Genomic DNA, 17,805 nt, shown 5'->3' with positions numbered 1-17,805 from the left:
AGTCTCTAGTCCTGTAGTCCTGTCTCTGGTGTTATAGTCTCTGGTGTTATAGTCTCTCGTGTTATAGTCTCTGGTGTTATAGTCTCTGGTGCTGTTGTCCTGTCTCTGGTGTTATAGTCTCTGGTGTTATAGTCTCTAGTCCTGTCTCTGGTTTTATAGTCTCTGGTGTTATAGTCTCTAGTCCTGTCTCTGGTGTTATAGTCTGTGGTGTTATAGTCTCTAGTCCTGTCTCTGGTTTTATAGTCTGTGGTGTTATAGTCTCTAGTCCTGTCTCTGGTGTTATTGTCTCTGGTGTTGTAGTCTCTAGTCCTGTCTCTGGTGCTGTATTCCTGTCTCTGGTGTTATAGTCTCTAGTCCTGTCTCTGGTGTTATAGTCTCTGGTGTTATAGTCTCTGGTAGTATAGTCTCTGGTGTTATAGTCTCTGGTGCTGTAGTCTCTCATGCTGTAGTCCTGTCTCTGGTGCTGTAGTCTCTGGTTCTGTAGTCCTGTCTCTGGTTCTGTAGTCCTGTCTCTGGTGCTGTAGTCCTGTCTCTGGTGCTGTAGTCCTGTCTCTGGTGCTGTAGTCTCTGGTGCTGTAGTCCTGTCTCTGGTGCCGTAGTCCTGACTCTGGTGCTGTTGTCCTGTCTCTAGTCCTGTCTCTGGTGTAATAGTCTCTGGTGTTATAGTCTCTAGTGTTATAGTCTCTGGTGTTATAGTCTCTGGTGTTAGAGTCTCTGGTGTTAGAGTCTCTAGTCCTGTAGTCCTGTCTCTGGTGTTATAGTCTCTGGTGTTATAGTCTCTGGTGTTAGAGTCTCTGGTGTTAGAGTCTCTAGTCCTGTAGTCATGTCTCTGGTGTTATAGTCTCTGGTGTTATAGTCTCTGGTGTTAGAGTCTCTGGTGTTATAGTCTCTGGTGTAATAGTCTCTGGTGTTATAGTCTCTGGTGTAATAGTCTCTGGTGTTATATTCTCTAGTGTTATAGTCTCTGGTGTGATAGTCTCTAGTGTTATAGTCTCTGGTGCTGTAGTCCTGTCTCTGGTGTTATAGTCTCTGGTGTTATAGTCTCTAGTCCTGTCTCTGGTGTTACAGTCTCTGGTGTTATAGTCTCTGGTGTTATAGTCTCTGGTGTTATAGTCTCTGGTGTTATAGTCTCTCGTCCTGTCTCTGGTGCTGTAGTCCTGTCTCTGGTGTTATAGTCTCTGGTGTTATAGTCCCTAGTCCTGTCTCTGGTGTTATAGTCTCTGGTGTTATTGTCTCTGGTGCTGTAGTCTCTTATGCTGTAGTCCTGTCTCTGGTGCTGTAGTCTCTGGTGCTGTAGTCTCTGGTGCTGTAGTCCTGTCTCTGGTGTTATAGTCTCTGGTGTTATAGTCTCTGGTGGTATTGTCTCTGGTGCTGCAGTCCTGTCTCTGGTGCTTTAGTCTCTGGTGCTGTAGTCCTGTCTCTGGTGCTGTAGTCCTGTCTCTGGTGCTGTCATCCTGTCTCTGGTGCTGTAGTCCTGTCTCTGGTGTTATAGTCTCTGGTGCTGTAGTCCTGTCTCTGGTGCTGTAGTCTCCGGTGCTGTAGTCCTGTCTCTGGTGCTGTAGTCCTGTCTCTGGTGCTGTAGTCCTGTCTCTGGTGCTGTAGTCTCTGGTGCCGTCGTCCTGTCTCCGGTGCTGTAGTCTCCGGTGCTGTAGTCCTGTCTCTGGTGCTGTAGTCTCCGGTGCTGTAGTCCTGTCTCTGGTGCTGTAGTCTCTGGTGCCGTCGTCCTGTCTCTGGTGCTGTAGTCTCTGGTGCTGTAGTCTCTGGTGCTGTAGTCTCTGGTGCTGTAGTCTCTGGTGCTGTAGTCTCTGGTGCTGTAGTCTCTGGTGCTGTAGTCTCTGGTGCTGTAGTCCTGTCTCTGGTTCTGTAGTCCTGTCTCTGGTGCTGTAGTCCTGTCTCTGCTGCTGTAGTCCTGTCTCTGGTGCTGTAGTCCTGTCTCTGGTGCTGTAGTCTCTGGTGCTGTAGTCCTGTCTCTGGTGCTGTAGTCTCTGGTGCTGTAGTCTCTGGTGCTGTAGTCTCTGGTGCTGTAGTCTCTGGTGCTGTATTCCTGTCTCTGGTGCTGTAGTCTCTGGTGCCGTAGTGCTGTCCTCTCCTCTGGTGGTTACAGTGAGGAGCCAGGCCAGATGGTCTGTGTCTCTCTACAGAGGGTATTAATCTGTATAAACCAGTGCTGCCGTTAGTTAAGTCTCTGACATCAGTGTGTCGGCATGGCGACAAACTGACATATGGTTCACCACAGAGGGGAAGTGGACACAGTCAACAGAGAGGGTTGGGTTTCATTTCCTGCCTTTCATGAGGAGACATTACTGTTTGATGTTTGGGCTCATTTCAAGTGTTTAGATGTTTGAAACCAGAGTTTGGGATCATTTTTTACTGAACTCTGGCAATGACTTTAGTTTCTGCCTTCTTTGTTTAAAAAAAAAAGTATCTAATGATGTTTGTTTCGATTTGATTTGTTTCTCAGGTCTCCAATTAAAAGACCGTATCTAGAACTTATTAAGCATGTTTGTGTGTGTACACGTTAGGGATGTGACCAATGGGATGTGACCAATGGGACGTGACCAATGGGACGTGACCAATGGGATGTGACCAATCGACAATTTTGCTTAACGTTTAATCTGCATTTTTTTGCAAATAATTTTCTGTTAACGCTATACAAAAAAATCTGAAAATTCCACGTCAATTTACAATGCAGAATAATGATCCTATTAATTCACAATGCTGAATAATTAATTCACCCTGCAGAATAATTAATTCATGATGCAGAATAATTAATTCACCCTGCAGAATAATTAATTCACCCTGCAGAATAATTAATTCACCCTGCAGAATAATTAATTCACCCTGCAGAATAATTAATTCACCCTGCAGAATAATTAATTCACCCTGCAGAATAATTAATTCACAATGCAGAATAATTAATTCACCCTGCAGAATAATTAATTCACAATGCAGAATAATTAATTCACCCTGCTGAATAATTAATTCACCCTGCAGAATAATTAATTCACCCTGCAGAATAATTAATTCACCCTGCAGAATAATTCATTCACGATGCAGAATAATTAATTCACAATGCAGAATAATTAATTCACCCTGCAGAATAATTAATTCACAATGCAGAATAATTAATTCACAATGCAGAATAATTAATTCACCCTGCAGAATAATTAATTCACAATGCAGAATAATTAATTCACAATGCAGAATAATTAATTCATGATGCAGAATAATTAATTCACCTGGCTGAATAATTAATTCATGATGCAGAATAATTAATTCTCGATGCAGAATAATGGTCCTATTAATTCACAATGCAGAATAATTAATTCACAATGCAGAATAATTAATTCACAATGCAGAATAATTAATTCATGATGCAGAATAATTAATTCACCTTGCTGAATAATTAATTCATGATGCAGAATAATTAATTCTCGATGCAGAATAATGGTCCTAATAAGGACCTCTAGGGACAGACAGTGAAATCTCCCTCAGTCAGACAGTGAAGTAAAATCTCCCTCAGTCAGACAGTGAAATCTCCCTCAGTCAGACAGTGAAATCTCCCTCAGTCAGACAGTGAAATCTCCCTCGGTCAGACAGTGAAATCTCCCTCAGTCAGACAGTGAAATCTCCCTCGGTCAGACAGTGAAATCTCCCTCGGTCAGACAGTGAAATCTCCCTCAGTCAGACAGTGAAATCTCCCTCAGTCAGACAGTGAAATCTCCCTCAGTCAGACAGTGAAATCTCCCTCAGTCAGACAGTGAAATCTCCCTCAGTCAGACAGTAAAATCTCCCTCAGTCAGACAGTGATATCTCCCTCGGTCAGACAGTGAAATCTCCCTCAGTCAGACAGTGAAATCTCCCCAGTCATATCCCCTGGAAAGCACCTCTTGCTTCGGTATGTTTGTCTGTAAAGTGTACACGACAGCTTTTTAAATGCCAAAACCAAAAGTTCTCTGGAGAGTCGGCGCCCGCTGAACGGGTATTCTACTTGTCTTTCAAGGAAGGTCGCTTCTGAGGTGGGACGAACGTCCATCACGAGGTGTCCAGAACTGTCCATCAAATTAATCTTGAGCTGCCTGTGGGATAAACAATCGTACAGCCTGCCGACCTGCTCACAGACCCATCTTTACATCTTGTTAAATACCATGACTTGCCAATTTTATTTCACCTTTATTTCACCTTTATTTCACCAGGTTGGCCAGTTGAGAACAAGTTCTCATTTACAACTGCGACCCTGACCAAGATAAAGCAAAGCAGTGCGACACAAACAACAACAACAGAGTGACACATGGAGTAAACAAACGTACAGTCACTGACACAAAATAAAACTCTGTTATTCACTGTGTTCAAATGTAGTTAGGAGACATTTAGTAGACCGAACATACATCTTCCTTGAGGAATTGCCTCCTGAGATTCAGGATTTTAGAAAACGGAGACAGGATTTGTTCCCGTAGACAGACAGAACCGGGCACTAGGTCTATCTATCAGTATAGGCAGGTCAGACACCAGACAGAACCGGGCACTAGGTCTATCTATCAGTATAGGCAGGTCAGACACCAGACAGACAGAACCGTGCACTAGGTCTATCTATCAGTATAGGCAGGTCAGACACCAGACAGACAGAACCGTGCACTAGGTCTATCTATCAGTATAGGCAGGTCAGACACCAGACAGAACCGTGCACTAGGTCTATCTATCAGTATAGGCAGGTCAGACACCAGACAGACAGAACCGTGCACTAGGTCTATCTATCAGTATAGGCAGGTCAGACACCAGACAGACAGAACCGTGCACTAGGTCTATCTATCAGTATAGGCAGGTCAGACACCAGACAGAACCGTGCACTAGGTCTATCTATCAGTATAGGCAGGTCAGACACCAGACAGACAGAACCGTGCACTAGGTCTATCTATCAGTATAGGCAGGTCAGACACCAGACAGACAGAACCGTGCACTAGGTCTATCTATCAGTATAGGCAGGTCAGACACCAGACAGACAGAACCGTGCACTAGGTCTATCTATCAGTATAGGCAGGTCAGACACCAGACAGACAGACAGAACCGTGCACTAGGTCTATCTATCAGTATAGGCAGGTCAGTCACCAGACAGACAGAACCGTGCACTAGGTCTATCTATCAGTATAGGCAGGTGAGCCACCAGACAGAACCGTGCACTAGGTCTATCTATCAGTATAGGCAGGTCAGACACCAGACAGACAGACAGAACCGTGCACTAGGTCTATCTATCAGTATAGGCAGGTCAGACACCAGACAGACAGAACCGTGCACTAGGTCTATCTATCAGTATAGGCAGACAGACACCAGACAGACAGACAGAACCGTGCACTAGGTCTATCTATCAGTATAGGCAGGTCAGACACCAGACAGACAGACAGAACCGTGCACTAGGTCTATCTATAGGTATAGGCAGGTCAGACACCAGACAGACAGACAGACAGACAGAACCGTGCACTAGGTCTATCTATCAGTATAGGCAGGTCAGACACCAGACAGACAGAACCGTGCACTAGGTCTATCTATCAGTATAGGCAGGTCAGTCACCAGACAGACAGACAGACAGAACCGTGCACTAGGTCTATCTATCAGTATAGGCAGGTCAGTCACCAGACAGACAGACAGACAGAACCGTGCACTAGGTCTATCTATCAGTATAGGCAGGTCAGTCACCAGACAGACTGTGTGGCTCAGTCGGTAGAGCATGGCGCTTGCAACGCCAAGCGTCGTGGGTTCGATTCCCGCTGGGGCCACCCATATGTAAAAGTAGTGGCCCCAGCCGACTTGTAAGTCGCTTTGGACAAAAGCGTCTGCTAAATGGGATATATTATATATATTTAGACAGAACCGTGCACTAGGTCTATCTATCAGTATAGGCAGGTCAGACACAGTCACAGACAGACAGAACCGTGCACTAGGTCTATCTATCAGTATAGGCAGGTCAGACACCAGACAGACAGAACCGGGCACTAGGTCTATCTATCAGTATAGGCAGGTCAGACACCAGACAGACAGAACCGTGCACTAGGTCTATCTATCAGTATAGGCAGGTCAGTCACCAGACAGACAGACAGAACCGTGCACTAGGTCTATCTATCAGTATAGGCAGGTCAGACACCAGACAGACAGACAGAACTGTGCACTAGGTCTATCTATCAGTATAGGCAGGTCAGACACCAGACAGACAGACAGAACCGTGCACTAGGTCTATCTATCAGTATAGGCAGACAGACACCAGACAGACAGACAGAACCGTGCACTAGGTCTATCTATCAGTATAGGCAGGTCAGACACCAGACAGAACCGTGCACTAGGTCTATCTATCAGTATAGGCAGGTCAGACACCAGACAGACAGACAGAACCGTGCACTAGGTCTATCTATCAGTATAGGCAGGTCAGACACCAGACAGACAGACAGAACCGTGCACTAGGTCTATCTATCAGTATAGGCAGGTCAGACACCAGACAGAACCGTGCACTAGGTCTATCTATCAGTATAGGCAGGTCAGACACCAGACAGACAGACAGAACCGTGCACTAGGTCTATCTATCAGTATAGGCAGGTCAGTCACCAGACAGACAGACAGAACCGTGCACTAGGTCTATCTATCAGTATAGGCAGGTCAGACACCAGACAGAACCGTGCACTAGGTCTATCTATCAGTATAGACAGGTCAGACACCAGACAGACAGAACCGTGCACTAGGTCTATCTATCAGTATAGACAGGTCAGACACCAGACAGACAGACAGAACCGTGCACTAGGTCTATCTATCAGTATAGACAGGTCAGACACCAGACAGACAGACAGAACCGTGCACTAGGTCTATCTATCAGTATAGACAGGTCAGACACCAGACAGACAGACAGAACCGTGCACTAGGTCTATCTATCAGTATAGGCAGGTCAGTCACCAGACAGACAGAACCGTGCACTAGGTCTATCTATCAGTATAGGCAGGTCAGACACCAGACAGACAGACAGAACTGTGCACTAGGTCTATCTATCAGTATAGGCAGGTCAGACACCAGACAGACAGACAGAACCGTGCACTAGGTCTATCTATCAGTATAGGCAGGTCAGACACCAGACAGACAGAACCGTGCACTAGGTCTATCTATCAGTATAGGCAGGTCAGAGACCAGACAGACAGACAGAACCGTGCACTAGGTCTATCTATCAGTATAGGCAGGTCAGACACCAGACAGAACCGTGCACTAGGTCTATCTATCAGTATAGGCAGGTCAGACACCAGACAGACAGAACTGTGCACTAGGTCTATCTATCAGTATAGGCAGGTCAGACACCAGACAGACAGAACCGTGCACTAGGTCTATCTATCAGTATAGGCAGGTCAGACACCAGACAGACAGACAGAACCGTGCACTAGGTCTATCTATCAGTATAGGCAGGTCAGTCACCAGACAGACAGAACCGTGCACTAGGTCTATCTATCAGTATAGGCAGGTCAGCCACCAGACAGACAGTCAGAACCGTGCACTAGGTCTATCTATCAGTATAGGCAGGTCAGACACCAGACAGACAGAACCGGGCACTAGGTCTATCTATCAGTATAGGCAGGTGAGCCACCAGACAGAACCGTGCACTAGGTCTATCTATCAGTATAGGCAGGTCAGACACCAGACAGACAGAACCGGGCACTAGGTCTATCTATCAGTATAGGCAGGTCAGACACCAGACAGACAGACAGACAGAACCGTGCACTAGGTCTATCTATCAGTATAGGCAGGTCAGACACCAGACAGACAGAACCGTGCACTAGGTCTATCTATCAGTATAGGCAGGTCAGTCACCAGACAGACAGAACCGTGCACTAGGTCTATCTATCAGTATAGGCAGGTCAGACACCAGACAGACAGACAGACAGAACCGTGCACTAGGTCTATCTATCAGTATAGGCAGGTGAGCCACCAGACAGAACCGTGCACTAGGTCTATCTATCAGTATAGGCAGGTCAGACACCAGACAGACAGAACCGTGCACTAGGTCTATCTATCAGTATAGGCAGGTGAGCCACCAGACAGAACCGGGCACTAGGTCTATCTATCAGTATAGGCAGGTCAGACACCAGACAGAACCGTGCACTAGGTCTATCTATCAGTATAGGCAGGTCAGACACCAGACAGACAGACAGAACCGTGCACTAGGTCTATCTATCAGTATAGGCAGGTCAGTCACCAGACAGACAGACAGAACCGTGCACTAGGTCTATCTATCAGTATAGGCAGGTCAGACACCAGACAGACAGACAGAACCGTGCACTAGGTCTATCTATCAGTATAGGCAGACAGACACCAGACAGACAGACAGAACCGTGCACTAGGTCTATCTATCAGTATAGGCAGGTCAGACACCAGACAGACAGAACCGGGCACTAGGTCTATCTATCAGTATAGGCAGGTGAGCCACCAGACAGAACCGGGCACTAGGTCTATCTATCAGTATAGGCAGGTCAGACACCAGACAGACAGACAGAACCGGGCACTAGGTCTATCTATCAGTATAGGCAGGTCAGACACCAGACAGACAGACAGAACCGTGCACTAGGTCTATCTATCAGTATAGGCAGGTCAGACACCAGACAGACAGAACCGTGCACTAGGTCTATCTATCAGTATAGGCAGGTCAGACACCAGACAGACAGAACCGTGCACTAGGTCTATCTATCAGTATAGGCAGGTCAGACACCAGACAGACAGAACCGTGCACTAGGTCTATCTATCAGTATAGGCAGGTCAGACACCAGACAGAACCGTGCACTAGGTCTATCTATCAGTATAGGCAGGTCAGACACCAGACAGACACCAGACAGAACCGTGCACTAGGTCTATCTATCAGTATAGGCAGGTCAGACACCAGACTGACAGAACCGTGCACTAGGTCTATCTATCAGTATAGGCAGGTCAGACACCAGACTGACAGAACCGTGCACTAGGTCTATCTATCAGTATAGGCAGGTCAGACACCAGACAGACACCAGACAGAACTGTGCACTAGGTCTATCTATCAGTATAGGCAGGTCAGACACCAGACAGACACCAGACAGAACTGTGCACTAGGTCTATCTATCAGTATAGGCAGGTCAGACACCAGACAGACAGAACCGTGCACTAGGTCTATCTATCAGTATAGGCAGGTCAGACACCAGACAGAACCGTGCACTAGGTCTATCTATCAGTATAGGCAGGTCAGACACCAGACAGAACCGGGCACTAGGTCTATCTATCAGTATAGGCAGGTCAGACACCAGACAGACAGACAGAACCGGGCACTAGGTCTATCTATCAGTATAGGCAGGTCAGACACCAGACAGACAGACAGAACCGTGCACTAGGTCTATCTATCAGTATAGGCAGGTCAGACACCAGACAGACAGAACCGTGCACTAGGTCTATCTATCAGTATAGGCAGGTCAGACACCAGACAGACAGAACCGTGCACTAGGTCTATCTATCAGTATAGGCAGGTCAGACACCAGACAGACAGAACCGTGCACTAGGTCTATCTATCAGTATAGGCAGGTCAGACACCAGACAGAACCGTGCACTAGGTCTATCTATCAGTATAGGCAGGTCAGACACCAGACAGACACCAGACAGAACCGTGCACTAGGTCTATCTATCAGTATAGGCAGGTCAGACACCAGACTGACAGAACCGTGCACTAGGTCTATCTATCAGTATAGGCAGGTCAGACACCAGACTGACAGAACCGCACTAGGTCTATCTATCAGTATAGGCAGGTCAGACACCAGACAGACACCAGACAGAACTGTGCACTAGGTCTATCTATCAGTATAGGCAGGTCAGACACCAGACAGACACCAGACAGAACTGTGCACTAGGTCTATCTATCAGTATAGGCAGGTCAGACACCAGACAGACAGAACCGTGCACTAGGTCTATCTATCAGTATAGGCAGGTCAGACACCAGACAGAACCGTGCACTAGGTCTATCTATCAGTATAGGCAGGTCAGACACCAGACAGAACCGTGCACTAGGTCTAATCTATCAGTATAGGCAGGTCAGACACCAGACAGACACCAGACAGAACCGTGCACTAGGTCTATCTATCAGTATAGGCAGGTCAGACACCAGACAGACAGACAGACAGAACCGTGCACTAGGTCTATCTATCAGTATAGGCAGGTCAGACACCAGACAGACAGACAGACAGACAGAACCGTGCACTAGGTCTATCTATCAGTATAGGCAGGTCAGACACCAGACAGACAGACAGAACCGTGCACTAGGTCTATCTATCAGTATAGGCAGGTCAGACACCAGACAGACAGACAGACAGAACCGTGCACTAGGTCTATCTATCAGTATAGGCAGGTCAGACACCAGACAGACAGACAGAACCGGGCACTAGGTCTATCTATCAGTATAGGCAGGTCAGACACCAGACAGACAGACAGACAGAACCGTGCACTAGGTCTATCTATCAGTATAGGCAGGTCAGACACCAGACAGACAGAACCGTGCACTAGGTCTATCTATCAGTATAGGCAGGTCAGACACCAGACAGACAGAACCGTGCACTAGGTCTATCTATCAGTATAGGCAGGTCAGACACCAGACAGACAGACAGAACTGTGCACTAGGTCTATCTATCAGTATAGGCAGGTCAGACACCAGACAGACAGACAGAACCGTGCACTAGGTCTATCTATCAGTATAGGCAGGTCAGACACCAGACAGACAGACAGAACCGTGCACTAGGTCTATCTATCAGTATAGGCAGGTCAGACACCAGACAGACAGACAGAACCGTGCACTAGGTCTATCTATCTGTATAGGCAGGTCAGACACCAGACAGACAGAACCGTGCACTAGGTCTATCTATCTGTATAGGCAGGTCAGACACCAGACAGACAGACAGAACCGTGCACTAGGTCTATCTATCAGTATAGGCAGGTCAGACACCAGACAGACAGAACCGTGCACTAGGTCTATCTATCAGTATAGGCAGGTCAGAAACCAGACAGACAGACAGAACCGTGCACGAGGTCTATCTATCAGTATAGGCAGGTCAGACACCAGACAGACAGACAGAACCGGGCACTAGGTCTATCTATCAGTATAGGCAGGTGAGCCACCAGACAGACAGACAGACAGAACCGTGCACTAGGTCTATCTATCAGTATAGGCAGGTCAGACACCAGACAGACAGACAGAACCGGGCACTAGGTCTATCTATCAGTATAGGCAGGTGAGCCACCAGACAGACAGACAGACAGAACCGTGCACTAGGTCTATCTATCAGTATAGGCAGGTCAGACACCAGACAGACAGAACCGTGCACTAGGTCTATCTATCAGTATAGGCAGGTCAGACACCAGACACAGACAGAACCGTGCACTAGGTCTATCTATCAGTATAGGCAGGTCAGACACCAGACAGACAGACAGAACTGTGCACTAGGTCTATCTATCAGTATAGGCAGGTCAGACACCAGACAGACAGAACCGTGCACTAGGTCTATCTATCAGTCTAGGCAGGTCAGACACCAGACAGAACCGTGCACTAGGTCTATCTATCAGTATAGGCAGGTCAGACACCAGACAGACAGAACCGTGCACTAGGTCTATCTATCAGTATAGGCAGGTCAGACACCAGACAGACAGACAGAACCGTGCACTAGGTCTATCTATCAGTATAGGCAGGTCAGACACCAGACAGACAGAACCGTGCACTAGGTCTATCTATCAGTATAGGCAGGTCAGACACCAGACAGACAGAACCGTGCACTAGGTCTATCTATCAGTCTAGGCAGGTCAGACACCAGACAGAACCGTGCACTAGGTCTATCTATCAGTATAGGCAGGTCAGACACCAGACAGACAGAACCGTGCACTAGGTCTATCTATCAGTATAGGCAGGTCAGACACCAGACAGACAGACAGAACTGTGCACTAGGTCTATCTATCAGTATAGGCAGGTCAGACACCAGACAGACAGACAGAACTGTGCACTAGGTCTATCTATCAGTATAGGCAGGTCAGACACCAGACAGACAGAACCGTGCACTAGGTCTATCTATCAGTCTAGGCAGGTCAGACACCAGACAGAACCGTGCACTAGGTCTATCTATCAGTATAGGCAGGTCAGACACCAGACAGACAGACAGACAGAACCGGGCACTAGGTCTATCTATCAGTATAGGCAGGTCAGACACCAGACAGACAGACAGACAGAACCGTGCACTAGGTCTATCTATCAGTATAGGCAGGTCAGACACCAGACAGACAGAACCGTGCACTAGGTCTATCTATCAGTATAGGCAGGTCAGACACCAGACAGACAGAACCGTGCACTAGGTCTATCTATCAGTATAGGCAGGTCAGTCACCAGACAGACAGACAGAACCGTGCACTAGGTCTATCTATCAGTATAGGCAGGTCAGCCACCAGACAGACAGACAGAACCGTGCACTAGGTCTATCTATCAGTATAGGCAGGTCAGCCACCAGACAGACAGACAGAACCGTGCACTAGGTCTATCTATCAGTATAGGCAGGTCAGACACCAGACAGACAGACAGAACCGTGCACTAGGTCTATCTATCAGTATAGGCAGGTGAGCCACCAGACAGAACCGTGCACTAGGTCTATCTATCAGTATAGACAGGTCAGACACCAGACAGACAGAACCGTGCACTAGGTCTATCTATCAGTATAGGCAGGTCAGACACCAGACAGACAGACAGACAGAACCGGGCACTAGGTCTATCTATCAGTATAGGCAGGTCAGACACCAGACAGACAGAACCGTGCACTAGGTCTATCTATCAGTATAGGCAGGTCAGTCACCAGACAGACAGACAGAACCGTGCACTAGGTCTATCTATCAGTATAGGCAGGTCAGTCACCAGACAGACAGAACCGTGCACTAGGTCTATCTATCAGTATAGGCAGGTCAGACACCAGACAGACAGAACCGTGCACTAGGTCTATCTATCAGTATAGGCAGGTCAGACACCAGACAGACAGAACCGTGCACTAGGTCTATCTATCAGTATAGGCAGACAGACACCAGACAGACAGACAGAACTGTGCACTAGGTCTATCTATCAGTATAGGCAGGTCAGACACCAGACAGACAGACAGAACCGTGCACTAGGTCTATCTATCAGTATAGGCAGGTCAGACACCAGACAGAACCGTGCACTAGGTCTATCTATCAGTATAGGCAGGTCAGACACCAGACAGACAGACAGAACCGTGCACTAGGTCTATCTATCAGTATAGGCAGGTCAGACACCAGACAGACACCAGACAGAACCGTGCACTAGGTCTATCTATCAGTATAGGCAGGTCAGACACCAGACAGACAGACAGAACCGTGCACTAGGTCTATCTATCAGTATAGGCAGGTCAGCCACCAGACAGACAGAACCGTGCACTAGGTCTATCTATCAGTATAGGCAGGTCAGACACCAGACAGACAGAACCGTGCACTAGGTCTATCTATCAGTATAGGCAGGTCAGCCACCAGACAGACAGAACCGTGCACTAGGTCTATCTATCAGTATAGGCAGGTCAGACACCAGACAGACAGAACCGTGCACTAGGTCTATCTATCAGTATAGGCAGGTCAGACACCAGACAGACAGAACCGTGCACTAGGTCTATCTATCAGTATAGGCAGGTCAGACACCAGACAGACAGACAGAACCGTGCACTAGGTCTATCTATCAGTATAGGCAGGTGAGCCACCAGACAGACAGAACCGTGCACTAGGTCTATCTATCAGTATAGGCAGGTCAGACACCAGACAGACAGACAGAACCGTGCACTAGGTCTATCTATCAGTATAGGCAGGTCAGACACCAGACAGAACCGTGCACTAGGTCTATCTATCAGTATAGGCAGGTCAGACACCAGACAGACACCAGACAGAACCGTGCACTAGGTCTATCTATCAGTATAGGCAGGTCAGACACCAGACAGACAGAACCGTGCACTAGGTCTATCTACCAGTATAGGCAGGTCAGACACCAGACAGAACCGTGCACTAGGTCTATCTATCAGTATAGGCAGGTCAGACACCAGACAGACAGAACCGTGCACTAGGTCTATCTATCAGTATAGGCAGGTCAGACACCAGACAGACAGAACCGTGCACTAGGTCCATCTATCAGTATAGGCAGGTCAGACACCAGACAGACAGACAGAACCGTGCACTAGGTCTATCTATCAGTATAGGCAGGTCAGACACCAGACAGAACCGTGCACTAGGTCTATCTATCAGTATAGGCAGGTCAGACACCAGACAGACAGAACCGTGCACTAGGTCTATCTATCAGTATAGGCAGGTCAGCCACCAGACAGACAGACAGAACCGTGCACTAGGTCTATCTATCAGTATAGGCAGGTCAGACACCAGACAGACAGACAGACAGACAGAACTGTGCACTAGGCCTGCCTATCGGCAAACAAAAACTACCTTTTGTGTATCCAATTTGGTTGAAATGTTTTAACGTTTAAATATTCACACGTGTGTGTGTGTGTTTCTCTCTGGGTTTCTCCTCCAGAGCCAAAGAGCCAGTCCTCCCAGAGGCATCACGAGGGTAAGATGGCGTTCCCTCCTAACAGCCAGTCCCAGGACAGGTACCCCCAACGCAGCGACAGGTCAGACGGGAGGAACGACTGGTCCAGGAACGACAGATCACGGAAGGAGAGAAACGAGAGGAACGACAGATCAGACTTCAGGAACGACAGGAACGACCGACCACCTCGTTTCCAGAGGGATAGTGACAAGGATTTCCCTAAACCTGGCCACGACCCCTCGATCGCCACATCCAACCCTTCCCCAGCCCCAGCTCCAGCAGGGGGCCGGCAGGGCCAGGAGAGAGCCCAGGACAGAGGCCAGGAAAGGGGCCAGACACAGGAGAAGGCCCCTTCTGGAGGTGGAGGAGGGTCAGAGAGGTGGAGAGAGGCCCAGCATGAGAGACAAACAGCCAGGGAGGCCAGAGGACAGACATCAGTGTTCTGCCCTGCTGCTACGTACCCCGCCCCCGGCCAGCGGAACAGAGAACCCAGAGACGGAACCCAGGGGGATTCTTCTGGTTCTAGAACCTTCCAGCAGGGAATCAGAGTAGGTTCTAGTTCTGGTTCCGGAGGGTTCCAGAACCAAAGTCGGCGAGAGCAGCACTCGGTACCCGATCTGTCGTTTAATAAGAGAGGAGGAGGAGGAGGAGGGATGAAGCAGGACAACGGACCTGCACCAGCTGCCTCTAAACCAGGCCAGCACCAGACAGAGTCCAGTTCTAACTGTGTATCAGAACCTAAAGGGGTCCAGAGATCTGACAGCGGAACAGACAACAGGTATGAATACTGGATTAGACTTGATTGGGAACGTCGTCTCATCAAATCACATTGTTATTGATCACATACACATGGTTATCAGATGTTATTGATCACATACACATGGTTAGTTAGCAGATGTTATTGATCACATACACATGGTTAGAAGATGTTATTGGTCACATGGTTAGCAGATGTTAGAGGAGACAGGACTAGAGACTATAACACCAGAGACTATAACACCAGAGACAGGGGGTGGGCCTTGGACATTCTCAATTATGGTTAGCAGATGTTAATGGTCACATACACATGGTTAGCAGATGTTAATGGTCACATACACATGGTTAGCAGATGTTAATGGTCACATACACATGGTTAGCAGATGTTATTGATCACATACACATGGTTAGCAGATGCTAATGCGAGTGTAGCGAAATGCTTGTGCTTCTAGTTCCAACAATGCAGTAATAACCAACGAGTAATCTAACCTCACAATTCCACAACTACTACCTAATAGACACACGTGTAAAGGAATGAATAAGAATATGTACATATAAATATATGAATGAGCGATGGTACAGAACGGCACAGGCAAGATGCAGTAGATGGTATAGAGTACAGTATATACATATGAGATGAGTAATGTAGGGTATGTTAACATTATATAAAGTAGCATAGTTTAAAGTGGGTAGTGATACATTTATTACATAAAGATGCAGTAGATGGTATAGAGTACAGTATATACATATGAGATGAGTAATGTAGGGTATGGAAACATTATATAAAGTAGCATAGTTTAAAGTGGCTAGTGATACATGTATTACATAAAGATGCAGTGGATGATATAGAGTACAGTATATACATATGAGATGAGTCATGTAGGGTGTGTTAACATTATTTAAAGTAGCATAGTTTAAAGTGGCTAGTGATACATGTATTACATAAAGATGCAGTGGATGATATAGAGTACAGTATATACATATGAGATGAGTCATGTAGGGTGTGTTAACATTATTTAAAGTAGCATAGTTTAAAGTGGCTAGTGATAAATGTATTACATAAAGATGCAGTAGATGATATAGAGTACAGTATATACATATGAGATGAGTCATGTAGGGTGTGTTAACATTATTTAAAGTAGCATAGTTTAAAGTGGCTAGTGATATATGTATTACATAAAGATGCAGTAGATGATATAGAGGACAGTATATACATATGAGATGAGTAATGTAGGGTATGGAAACATTATATAAAGTAGCATAGTTTAAAGTGGGTAGTGATACATTTATTACATAAAGATGCAGTAGATGGTATAGAGTACAGTATATACATATGAGATGAGTAATGTAGGGTATGGAAACATTATATAAAGTAGCATAGTTTAAAGTGGGTAGTGATACATTTATTACATAAAGATGCAGTAGATGGTATAGAGGACAGTATATACATATGAGATGAGTAATGTAGGGTATGGAAACATTATATAAAGTAGCATAGTTTAAAGTGGGTAGTGATACATTTATTACATAAAGATGCAGTAGATGGTATAGAGTACAGTATATACATATGAGATGAGTAATGTAGGGTATGGAAACATTATATAAAGTAGCATAGTTTAAAGTGGGTAGTGATACATTTATTACATAAAGATGCAGTAGATGGTATAGAGTACAGTATATACATATGAGATGAGTAATGTAGGATATGGAAACATTATATAAAGTAGCATAGTTTAAAGTGGGTAGTGATACATTTATTACATAAAGATGCAGTAGATGGTATAGAGTACAGTATATACATATGAGATGAGTAATGTAGGATATGTTAACATTATATAAAGTAGCATAGTTTAAAGTGGTTAGTGATATATGTATTACATAAAGATACAGTAGATGATATAGAGTACAGTATGAGATGAGTAATGTAGGGTATGTAAACATTATATTAAGTGGCATAGTTTGTATGGATACTTGATGAGACTTGACTATGAATGTCGTCTCGTTGTCGATGTCATCCGTGTTTATGAATACAACGTGCGAGAGTGGACTGTTTTCTAATGTGTGTGCAGTGCTTTTCATTCTCGGGACACGGCGACGCCAATGAAGAAAGGTGCATTCTGGGATGTGCAGTAACGTTGTGTTGTATTGTAGAGCTGAGCCCAACAGCAGACGGAGAGGAGGGGGAAGTCCCACAGGGAAAGGCCCAACTCTGACAACTTTGACCGTTACCGGGACAACGGACCGTCGAACTCCTCTACGTCGTGGGCGGGGCAAGAGAAGGACTGTAGCGCCGGGACGCAGGACTGGGGAGTGTCCCGTGGTGAGTCTCGTCCAGTGAAAGGCCAAGTGGGCAGCGGCCCTGGCACGGGGCCACACCTCCAAAACGGTGACTCGTCAACGGAACACCGGACAGGGCCAATCAAACAACAGAACTACTCTTCTGGTCCCGCCCCAGG

General features: G+C 46.5%; 1 protein-coding gene across 1 annotated transcript in view; it reads left to right on the top strand.

Moving 5' to 3' along the window:
- LOC135535889 (tudor domain-containing protein 3-like) overlaps positions 1-17,805 on the top strand; it is a 79,647-nt gene that overhangs the window by 38,363 nt on the left and 23,479 nt on the right. The window contains 3 exon segments of the mRNA XM_064962300.1: positions 14,579-15,371; positions 17,501-17,529; positions 17,532-17,803. Of these exon segments, the coding sequence (XP_064818372.1) occupies positions 14,579-15,371; positions 17,501-17,529; positions 17,532-17,803 (1,094 nt within the window).

Source organism: Oncorhynchus masou, unplaced genomic scaffold (genome assembly GCF_036934945.1).
Source record: "Oncorhynchus masou masou isolate Uvic2021 unplaced genomic scaffold, UVic_Omas_1.1 unplaced_scaffold_528, whole genome shotgun sequence".
In the NCBI taxonomy this organism is placed as follows: Eukaryota; Metazoa; Chordata; class Actinopteri; order Salmoniformes; family Salmonidae; genus Oncorhynchus; species Oncorhynchus masou.
This window is presented reverse-complemented; position numbering and strand designations above follow the sequence as displayed.